The sequence below is a fragment of the Sminthopsis crassicaudata genome, chromosome 5 (genome assembly GCF_048593235.1).
Source record: "Sminthopsis crassicaudata isolate SCR6 chromosome 5, ASM4859323v1, whole genome shotgun sequence".
Classification (NCBI taxonomy): Eukaryota; Metazoa; Chordata; class Mammalia; order Dasyuromorphia; family Dasyuridae; genus Sminthopsis; species Sminthopsis crassicaudata.
Genome location: NC_133621.1, coordinates 35366855 through 35379022, shown reverse-complemented (window position 1 = coordinate 35379022; position 12168 = coordinate 35366855). Strand labels below are relative to the sequence as shown.

Here is a 12168-nt window from a genome sequence, read left to right as displayed (position 1 = left end):
TTTAAAAGGTGAATGAGACTGGAAATTAGTTTGCAAAGGTTGTGAATGTCTTTAAAAGAATGGTGGTACAAAAGTGGGCAACTTAAAAAAAAAAAAAAAAGGTAAATTTAGGAGAAAAGTTAATAAATGTTTTGAGAATGATGCATCAAAGATGCTTGATGCTTATTGGACATCTGTTCAAGGAATAGAATAGGCCTGCTTGACTGGATGCAGAGAAAGCCAAGTAGCGTGACAGAAAGGATGGAAAGAAAGTGAGATTTAGATTACAAGAGGCTTTAAATCCAGGCAGTAGGGAGTCATTTAAGGCCTTTCCTTAAGGATGTGACACAATCAGACCTGTGTCTTTAAAAAGATAATTTTGGTAACTGTGTGTTAGAAGGATGAAAAATGGAAGCAAGGTAGCCAATTAAAAGGCTATAAAAGTCAACTCAACTATTCATGCAAATGCAGTATATAATCTACATTAATATGAGATTGACTTCGAGTTCACTTCTACTCAAGACATACAACCCCAGACATTTAATATGCTCAACATGTTAATTTGTCCTTGTTGGCAAAATAATCACCCAACTAAACTCACTACTTCAAACTTTTCTCAATTTTCTCTCTTGCACAAACTAATCTTTAAAACTCATGACTCTCTCCTGCCTACCATACAAAGTCCAATCTCCTGGACATAGTAATCAAGATCTGGCACTATTTATCCTAACCATTGCACTTCCTATTTTCACTGCCTCTCAAAGCAGCCTCTTTGCTGTCATCCCACAAAAATTCTATTAACTTCTTACCATCACCCCACATCTTTTTTTTCTACTTCCACTCCCCTCTTGGTTTACTATCACCATCTCCCTTTCTCTCTTCTCTATAGCTTTAAATTTTCTTCTTTACCAATCTGGATTGTGCCAATCACATTCTTCCTCCAAGTCCCAGTTCAAATCCAGAATGTTTCTAACCATTTTTAGCCCATATTAACATCTCCCTTTTATCAATTTCTATAAGATTTGAAAGAGGCACCAAACCTTTTTTTTTTTTTTTTGGGGGGGGGGGGAGAAAGAGGAGCTACTTTTTAAATTTTATGAAGTTTTGAGACCACACAGAAGGAAAGGCATTGAAGCCAGTGGAATCTTATGAATGATGACAGAAAAGTACCAGCTATACTAGTCCCTCCTATTGGAAATACCTTGAGATCTGGCAGAAGGCAATTCTAGAAGCAAAAACTATCTATCTTCAATATCTATTTAGGTAGAGATTAAGAACATTAAATATGAAAAACATTAATATCTCTAGTACTTTGGTATATATTATCTTAAAATTGTAGTTTTAAGAAGGTAGGATTCATACCATATTTCTTCCAAGAGAGCTGGGTCCACAATAAATGAAAATAAATACCTGTTGATACTTTTCCTAAACATGTTCTTCAGCTGTTTTCTATGCATTCTCTTAAAATTTAAAGTAGATTCCTTAAGAGTCCTCTCCCTTTTCCTCCCTTAAAATCTTCCTAAAGTGACTAGCACAGAGCTATGGACACACTAAAATATTTTTTGTTCCATCTATAGCAGTGATTAAGTTGCTCTTACCCAACCGGAATCCATTCCCCAAGAATGGGGAAGTTTTAATTTATCTGTGCTCAAAAGTAGTACCAGTTACATCAAAACTCCAACCCATGTAAGTAATACAGAACAATTGAGAATATAAAAGATGAGCATAGATGTAGTCAACTCACAGGTATAAAAAAAAGTACTGTTCTTTGATAGTAATCAAATCTAACATAAAACATAACGTAAAAAAATGTTTAATTCCCCCAAAGCAAACATCCTGATATGAAATAATTTATTCCAAAGTGGGACAGCCCTAGATAATGAATAGGAGCCATCTCTCTCCAAGATCTAGGTTCAAGTGCCACCTCAGGCACAAATTGAAAGATGGGTCACAACCTCTCAGTGCTCAGTGTTGTTGCACAACAGGTGCTAATTTGCCTCGATAGAGGAGTATCTCAAAGAGAGGTCCCTACACCAATGAAATTACAGGATTAGATCCCACCCTCCCCAAAGTATAGAAATCCATGGTCTAGCAGCACTCTAAGTCTAAGAAACCCTCAAAACAGATATTTAAAGTGATATGAAATAAAAATAATTTATTTTTAAAATTAAATGTCCTATAAATAAGATTACCACAAATTTAGATAAATTAAATTTCTTTTCAATGAAAGTATGCTATGTGAATCACAACTGGCTAATAGTTAACCAGTATTACAGGCAGAACTATTTCCTTAATGATGTGGTTCCCCCCCCCAAAAAAAAAAAAGCCATTGGAATCTTTTTAAGTAAAACTTTGTCTCCTCTGTAGCAAATACTATACACAAATTGTAAACTCATCCTCAAGAACTACCATTTTGTTTCCAGTTTTAGCACCAATGCCAACACTCTGCAGTAGTATATAAATACTTATTTTATTGACTTTAGTTCACACTTGATCTTGATCAAGTCACTGAACCTTTTGGAACCTCTATTTAAAAAAATGGGAATCCAACCATATGACCTCTAAGATCCTAAAGGAATGATAATATTCCTAAATGAAATTGCAAAAGGGGTGGGGAATGGGGGGGGCAGGCATTGTCACTTCTCCAAAAGATGAGAAATTAATCTAAAATGTATGTAAGTTGGAAATAGTTCTATATTTACTTACCTACCTATAAAAAATAAGTACTATATTCTAGTGCTTCCTACCCCCATAATTACATAAGTCAGAGAGGGCTGTTTTATTCAAAAGTTTTGATATTTGTTGGAAGGTCTGGTTCCTACCAGGGACTAAGGCTGGACTTGTGATTTCACTGATATTAATGGGGTAATTTTCTCTATACAGGTAAGTACCTTTTTTGGAACTTAATAGTCATGGAAAGAGATGCTTAGGGCAACTAAAGATCAAGTGCCAAACTAACCCAGGGTAATATACACTACAGATATCAAGGGTAGCACCTGAATCCAGCTGTTTTAAGAAGCTTATATATAAATAGCAGTTTTTGTAGAATACAGAAATGCCATCAACTACAAAACTATTCTTTAAATCAGCTGATCAGACAAAAAACTGTCCATAAGAACCAAGAAGCCCACTTCTTCCCACTCTAAAATATTAGACACATAAAAAACTTCTTCCCACTCTAAAATATTAGACACATTGAAGAAACTAAGCTTTACTAGTTTAAAACAAGAGGTTGAGTCATTTCACTCTTAGCATCCCTTCTAATTGCTATTGTATATTATTCATAAGTTTATATAAAAATATAACATTTGCCAAACACTGCATGTTATCTCATTTGATCCTCACCAACAATGCTGTGAGGTAGATACCAAGATCATTCCCATTTCACGGATGAGGAAAGAGAGGAAAACAGCTGGTGTTTGTGGTAGGATTTAAACTCGAGTCTTCCTAATTCCATATCTAACACTGCACTAACTATATATCGAGATATATATATATATATATATATATATACACACACATATATATATACATATATATATATATACACATATATATATACATATATACATATATATATACACATATATATATATATATATATATATATATATATATATAAAACAGAGAAATAGAGATAGATATATAGTAGCAGGTAGAATGACTCAAATTAAGTTTTCCACTAAGAAATTAAAATGAAGATTTTTTTTTTTCCCCTCAAAATCCACTAAAGAGTCTGAGGGCAGGTTTACCAGATTCACAAATAATGAAGTCCTATAATGGGCGGGTTCTATACCATGTAATTGCATTCATGCCTTAAATTTCATTTATTTTGGTTAACTCTAGTATTTAAAAATCTCATGTCACTAAATATTTTTAACCAAAATATTTTCAGCCATCATGTTGTTTTATGATTTCCCCCCCCCCCAGTTTCACAAACACAAATGCTGGTGAACTGGACTTCAGCACTAGAGTTATTTGCATTGAGATTTCAAGAGAACAAGACCACAAGCAAAACACCAGTTTTGCAAAGTCCATTGAGGTTCTAGAGATACTAAACTATATGAATCAAATACAGTCTCTTTCCTCCCATTTTAATCATTAATTACTTAGGGGGCAGTATTCGTGAGGCGGTACCACTGGAGAACGCTGAAGGATAGTAGGAAATCTGGCTACCTGAATTGCATGTTACATAGTTACATTAACCTTACAGAAGATAGTAGAAACAGTTTTTGAGAGAAATCAACTTAAACTGAAATTACCTCCAAGTAATTTAAGTATTTTTAAAAATGCACATTTTAAACGAGATTACATCTCTTTTGATAAACACACCACAAGCCAAGACAGCAGGCAGTTTTTTCAGTGTCATGCCCTGATGATGTCAACCCCAGCTGGTACCCTCCTCTCGCTACATAATTTCAGGCAGTTATCAATGGAAACGAAGCTGGATGTAAAATAAAGCTTCACATACTCGATGCAACAGTTTTCAGCACTAAACCTCCGGATGTATACACTCTGAGGCAGAAGTTTTTGCCTGTGGAGGCTCAAACGTCCTCCCACCCCTACTCAAACAGCATTGCATTCTACGTTTCCATGCATTAAGTTCAATTTAAAATGTGTCGAAGCTTTTGTTTTAAAAAGCCCGCAAAGTTCCTAGCAGAAGCCACCTTTCCAGTTAGGAACGAAGCAAACATGTGGGTAAACTGAGGCCCGCCGGTATTTCTGTCGGGGGTCACACAGCTCGCCAATCCTGGAGGAGGAACAGCCGAGCGTTCTTCCTTTAAACAAATGTTTCCAGTCCAACAACCGACAGCTCCCATTCATCGCAGCCCGCGCCGCTCCCTCGCTGTCCCCGGCAGGAGCCGAGGCTCATTTAAAGTTCACAAAGAAAACGTGCTCTTAGCCAACCCGGGAAGAACGGGTCTCCCCCGGCCCCGGGGTCGTCTTCGGCCCCAGCAGAGGACGCCTCGGGCAGGGATGCCCGCCCCGCCCAGCCCGGGATCCTGGCCCCGGGGACTGAGCAGGCCCCACCTGGCGCGGGGGCGGGGCGGCCTCCAGGTGCCCCCCCCCGCAGCGCGCGCGCACACGCACGTGCACACGCGCGCCCCCCGGCCCCCGCCCTCCCGCTGCCCTTCACCCACCTGGTCCCGGAGTTTGAGGAATACCATGGCGGGCACGGCCGCCACCGCGCACCATCCAGCGGACGCCTCCGCGCCCCGCGCCAGCTTGGGCAGGGGGCGCGGCCCGGCCGCCGAGGGGCGAACCGGGCGAGAGTCCGGCGAGGGCGGCCGAGGGGCGCGGGGCCGGGGGCGGCGGCCAAGAGGTGCCGCCTGCTGCTGCTGCCGCCGCCGCTGCTCCTCCCGCCGCTGTCCCTGCCCCTGTCGCTTCTCCGTTCCTTCCTCCCCAGTCACCGCCGCCGCCGCCTCGGCCGCTTGCCCTGCCCCTAATGCCCCGGCCCCGGCGGCAGCATCCCAACTCCACTCCACAACATTACCGCCACCGCCACTCACCACCACCGCCCGCCCCGATTGGCCCCAGCGCGGGGGACAGGCCCAGAGTAAGCGGCGCCGGGATTGGCCGCGCCGCCTCCGGGCCCGCCCTCCCGCTCCCTCGCTCGCTCACCTTCTTCCCCCTCCCCCGCCGCCCCCAGCGGGGGACCGAAGCCCGGGGGGGAGGGAAAAGGGGAGGGGTCGTGCGTGCGCGCGCGACCCCGTGCCTGGGGACCTGGAGCGGCCCTGGGAGCGGCGGGAACGCGCAGGTGGAAGAGGGAGCTCAGGGGCGCGGGGGTGTGCCCGGCCATAGCACGTGGAGGTGGAGAAGGGAGGAAGGACGCGCCCCCTCTTTATGGAGGGCCGGAGCGCGCGCGCGTGTCACCTGCGGGGAGGAGACCCGGGACACGCGCAGCATGTGAGCAGGAGAAGGGGCTCCTTTGTGCCGGGCTGCAGGTGCTGCCCACGCCGGGGCTCCTCGGGGCCTCCCGGAGGATGCGGGGCAAGGGCGTGGGGCTCCTCCACGCGCGGGCGTGTCTCCGGCTCGCCCTCGCAGAAAACCTCGGATGTGGAGTTAAATAAATCACGCCCGAGCATCCGCAGAAACAAACAGCGTTTTCTTTCATTCGGCTCCCATCACCAACGTGGGGGAGGGGGCGGCGGCTGGCTTTTTTCCTGCCTCTGCGTTTGCCACCTCCCCTCCTGCCCCCTGGTTAAGAAAGGATACAGATGGTGTGGAGCACAAAAGTCTGACGTCATGCTTGCTTCTAAAATTCTCCCCCACGTAGCCTCTCATCAGCTATTTCTCAAAGGACAGATTTTTATAGAGGAAAATATTGATTTGAGGCCGGTGAGAACTCGTCTTCAGAAATCTGGAAGAAATTCAGCCTTCCTAAGAGAATCTGTCAATTCATAATGGCTCTAGGGGATTCTAGATGATCCAACGACAAAGACCCTCCCACCCATCCCCCCCAAAAAAGGAAAAGAGGATCTCACATTCGCAATAACAGAATAAATGTAATAACCCTCTGAGGCTGCTCACTCATTTCCAAACGGGTCGTTAATTCAGTTAATTCTCACATCTCCAACCCTTACAAATATTTATAGCTATTAACAGTCAATCCAAAATAGCAGTCAAGTCACCCTAAAGCTAGCGGTGAGAGACTCTCTTTGGATATTGGGTTAAATGGGATGAAAACTCACCTGGGCAAGATCTCTTGTGGAACTTAATCTAGACCAAATCATTGTTTGTGCACGTCTCACTGTCTCCATCCATGGAATAAGGAGTGTGGGTCTTACCAGTTCAGTGAGGGTGAGTGAATCGGCTTTAAAGTGCACAATGCTGGAGCAAGAATGTAAGTCCAGAACTGACGCTATCCCAAGCACAGGCTGTTAATAGCGCTACAATGCCTGGTGGTTACAAAGTACTTTGTGATCTTACCTTTGTTAATAGTTACCATAGACACTAATACATGGTTGGTGGAGTTGTGAAAGAATCCGGCCATTCCGGAGAGCAATCTGGAACTATGCCCAAAAAGTTATCCCAGCATTGCTGTTATTGGGCTTATATCCCAAAGAAATATTAAAGATGAGAAAGGGACATGTTTGTGGCAGCTCTTTTCGTAGTGGCTAGAAACTGGAAGTTGAATGGATGTCCATCAGTTGGAGAATGGTTGGGTAAATTATGGTATATGAAGGTTATGGAATATTATTGTTCTGTAAGAAATGACCAGCAGGAGGAATACAGAGAGGCTTGGAGAGACTTAAATCAACTGATGCTGAGTGAAACGAGCAGAACCAGAAGATCGCTGTACACTTCAATGTTGTATGAAGATGTATGCTGATGGAAGTGGATATCTTCAACATAAAGAAGATCCAACTCACTTCCAGTTGATCAAGGATGGACAGAAACAACTACACCCAGAGAAGGAACACTGGGGATTGAATGTAAACTGTTAGCACTACTGTCTATCTACCCAGGTTACTTATACCTTCGGAATCCAATTCTTAATGTAGAACAAGAAAATTGGTTTTACACACATATATTGTATCTAGGTTATACTGTAACACATGTAAAATGTATGGGATTGCCTGTCATCTAGGGGAGGGAATAGAGGGAGGGAGGGGAAAATTTGGAAAAATGAATACAAGGGATAATGTTGTAAAAAAAAAAAATTACCCATGCATATGTACTGTCAAAAAAAATTTATAATTATAAAATTAATTTTAAAAAATAGCTACCACAGACTAGGTAAAGCATGGTTCTATTACAGGCGAGGTGTGGAGGAATTTGACTACATTCATCCATTCTGGGCAGTACAGTATAGAGGCCTGAACTTGGTCCTTGGCTTATAAATTTGCCCAAGATGTTCACCTCTAAGGTCAAAGTTCCTTGTCCTCAAGGAGCTAATATTTGTAAACATTTTCTTTACTCCTTCTTCAGGAGAATGTAAAATGTTCCTCTCCAGAAATAAACTGGGAAAACATTTTTTACATTCAAAGGTTCTGATAAAGGCCTCATTTCTAAAATATATAGAGAATTGACTTTAATTTATAAGAAATCAAGCCATTCTCCAATTGATAAATGGTCAAAGGATAGGAACAGACAATTTTCAGATGAAGAAATTGAAACTATTTGTAGTTATGTGAAAAGATGCTCCAAATCACTATTGCTCAGAGAAATGCAAATTAAGACAACTCTGAGATATCACTACATACCTGTCAGATTGGCTAAAATGACAGGAAAATATAATGACAAATGTTGGAGGGGATGTGGGAAAACTGGGTCACTGATATATTGTTGGTGGAACTGTGAATGGATACAACCATTCTGGAGAGCAGTTTGGAATTATGCTCAAAAAGTTATCAATGGTCTCAGACACTTAACACTTCCTAACTGTGTGACCCTGGGCAAGTCACTTAACCCCAACCTCAGGGAAAAAAAAAAAAAAAAAAAAAAGTTATCAAACTGTGCATACCCTTTGATCCAGCAGTGTTTATACTGGGTTTATATCCCAAAGAGATCTTAAAGAAGGGAAAGGGACCTGTATGTGCAAGAATGTTTGTGGCAGCCCTCTTTGTAGTGGCCAGAAACTGGAAACTGAGTAGATGCCCGTCAGTTGGAGAATGGCTGAATAAATTGTGGTATGTGAGTATTATGGAATATTATTGTTCTGTAAGAAACGGCTAGCAAGAGGATTTCAGAAAGGCCTGGAGAGACTGACATGAACTGATGCTGAGTGAAATGAGTAGAACCAGGAGATCATTATACATAGCAACAACAAGACTAAATGATTATCAATTCTGATGGAAGTGACTCTCTTCATCAATGAGATGATTCAAACCAGTTCCAATTGTTCAGTGATGAAAAGAGCCATTTACACTAGAAAGAGGACCATGGGAACTGAGTGTGGGCCACAACATAGCATCCTCACTCTCTCTGTTATTATTTGCTTGCATTTTGTTTTCTTTCAAAGTTTTTGTTTTCTTCCTTCTTGATCTGATTTTTCTTGTGCAGCAAGATAACTGTATAAATATGTATACATATATTGGATTTAACATATATTTAACATATTGGACTATCTGCCATCTAGGGGATGGGGTAAGGGGAAGGAGGGAAAATTTTGGAATGAAGGTTTTGCAAGGGTTAATGTTGAAAAATTACCCATGCGTATGTTTTATAAATAAAAAACTTTAATTAAAAAAAAAAAAAAGAGGAAAGATTAGGGGGAAAATTGTTTCTCCCCTACCCCAGAAGAATGCATATTCTATGAGGGCAAAGACTATTTCATATTGGCCTTTATCTTCAGTGCCTAGTATTAGCTAATAATAATTATCAACATTTATATAGCACTTATCATTTGCCAAGTGCTTTACAAATATCTCCTTTGATTTTCACAACAGCCTTGGGAGGTAGGTGTCATTATCACAACCACCTCCCAAAGCAAAGCAGAGGTTAACTGACTTGTCCAAGGTCACCCAGCTAGTAAATAACTGCTGCTATATAATATGCAATGCTCTTTAAACTGTACCATCTAGGTGCCTCTGTAAAGTAAAAGTAATTAGATCTTAGTAGCACCAGAGCCTTATTTAGCCTGTTCAGTCTTGGATCTCACAACATGAACATCTCTTCTGATCACACATTTTCTCAATGATGTATGTCCCTTATTCCTTTTTGAACATTTGCAGCAGCCTACTTGCTCTTCCCCTTTTATCCTCCCCATTAGCAACTTAAGGGCAGGGACTACTTTATACTTTTATAGCCCCAGTACTTAGCATAGTGTCTAGCATTATGGTAGGAGCTTGAAAAATGTGTATCGTCCAATTGACACTATGTGACTGTTGTCCTTTATATCACTACAGCTTCGATTTCTTTGAAATTGTGGTGTATCAGCATTTGCAACCATGTAGCATCAATACAAGTTTTATATGAAAAACATTTCTTTGTGCCAAGAATAAATTTGGAATTATTAAAGGCTCTATGTAATTTCTGAAATGCAATCTATCCCATTCTGTTTTCTGCTATTCAGGAATATTCAGGAATGTAAGAATTCCTGCAATTCTATGCCCAAATGATGATCTATAGGAAATACTAATAGTTTAAAATATATAATAATGTATTTACTCATTCATTTGTCCAGCATTATGGAGCACTTAGCTTGTGCCCATCAGACTTCAGGTTCTAATCAATTCGATAGATATTTTCATCCATTTAGTTTTTCTTTATAAATTAGAGGGATAAGCTCTTTTTAATAATCTAGGATCCCATTGAGATGAGCCTATAAATTCCTGAAACTTGTTGCAATCAGCACAATCATAAAAGAATCAATTAACAGTAGAAAATATAAATAGGCAGACATAGCTATGGGAATGAAGAAGAGGATTAGTCATAGTACTATGTCAGGATGGATTTTTAGCATGTTCTTTCTATAAAAATTATATTTTAAAAAAAGCTATAGATATTGTCCATGTGTTCTTGATCACTCTGGTCACTTACCTCTCCTTTGACAGCGCAAATATTTGTTGAATGTAAACCTCCTGCCCCAAGATTGAAATGCCTGCAGAATCATGTAGCACAATGAGCTTCTCATCCACATTTTTGAAATTCTTTTACTGTGTGACTGTATGATCTAGTACATGTCTCTCATTGTACAGATCTAAGTATTCAGTACTAATCTTTGTCTGCATTCTCCCAGAAAAATCAGAATCTTTAAAGATGACGACGTTTATTTGTGTACCACTGAGTATCAAAAGAAAAACAAAATTTTTCTGGACCAGAAAAATTAAAAGGGGAAGGTAATAGAGGTGAAAATTAGTTCCACCACTGGCCAAATTGGTTTTTGTTTGGGGTATCTCCTTTATCTTTGTTCTTTATATATGACACTTAAAGAAGAATGCTCACACAATGGACAGTACTAGTTCTTGAGCCAGGAATAACTCCCATTTTAAATAAATAAACTTTCATTCTGGGTTATAAATCAATCTCTTTGAATTTAGTCAGCACAAATTATTCTTCAGAACCTGACCATCCTTTCCTCTCTAAGTTTTCATGACTTATTTTATTTTTTATTTTTTTTGGTCATCCCCCTAGCTGTCTAACTGTTCCTTCTCAGTTTCTTTTGGTGAATCTTCAGCCTTCTATTTTGAGTGTACCTTAGGGCTCTATCTTTCTGATCTTTTCTCTTTTTATCCTATAGTATTTCACTTGGTGATATTATTGATTCCCATGGACTCAGTTGTCTTCTTTATGCTGATGGTTCCAAAATCTCTATGTCCAGCCATTCTTTTTTTTCTGTGATCAAACACTTCCATCTTCAACTACCTATTCAACACCTCAATTTGGATATCTCATATCAAACTTATCACATTTAAAATAGAATTCACTGTTCTTCTTTCCAAATACTCTCCTTTTCTGAACTTTTCTATCATTGTGAGTAGTATCTCCCTATGTTTAAAACCTCAGCATCTTTCTCAACTTGTATCTTTGTCTACCGCTGGGCAATAGGAGGAAAACAAAATGTGTCTGAACCAAAAAGATTAAAAGGAGAAGATAATGGGAGTGAAAACTAGTTCCACAACTGGCCAAATTGGTTTTTGCCTCATTTTTTCTGCTCTGCTCTATCTTTTACATTGCTGCCAAAGTGGCTTTCTTCAAGATAAGGTTCATTATATCATCTTGGCTTCCTCTAACTCTCATAAACATTCAATAAACTCTGGTGTTTCCCTATTATCTCTAAGATTAAATATGACATTCTCTGTTTAGGATTTAAAGTTTTTTCTACAACTTGTTCCCTTTTTTCCTTTCTAAAATACAGCTCTGGGCATTTTCTCTAGTTTATCCTCCATATCTGGAAATCTTCCTGCTCTACTCTGCATACTGTCCTCCCTGCATTCCTTTAAACCCCATCTAAAATCCTATTTTTTACTGGAACCCTTCCCCAACCCCTCTTAATTCTAGGGCCTTCCCTCTGTTGAGTTTTTTCTTATTTAGCTTATTTTATTTATATAGCTTATTTTGTGTAAATTCATTTGGATGTTGTTCCTGCTCCCCTTTAAATTGTAAACTTCTGGAAGGCAGAAACTACCTCTCACCTCTTTGTATCCCCAGCATTTTAGCCCAGGGCCTGGCACATAATAGGTGCAGAATTGGTTGGTTGGTTATTGTATTTCATTCTCAAAAAGGACCAAAATGACATTACAA

At 40.3% G+C, this 12168-nt stretch overlaps 1 protein-coding gene across 3 annotated transcripts in view; it reads right to left on the bottom strand.

The window, feature by feature from the left end:
• Positions 1-6694, bottom strand: part of ANKRD28 (ankyrin repeat domain 28) — a 150933-nt gene extending 144239 nt beyond the window's left edge. Inside the window, exon 1 of one of the 3 annotated variants that reach the window (XM_074270730.1) lies at positions 6672-6694. Coding sequence is in view for 1 of the 3 variants with exons in the window: in XM_074270733.1 (XP_074126834.1) it covers positions 5121-5147 (27 nt within the window). In the remaining 2 variants the exon portion in view is untranslated. Of the gene's footprint in view, positions 1-5120; positions 5473-5853; positions 5878-6671 lie in introns of those variants that run through there. The other 2 variants (XM_074270731.1, XM_074270733.1) reach the window with 2 other exon arrangements.
• Between the last annotated feature and the right edge of the window lie 5474 nt (positions 6695-12168).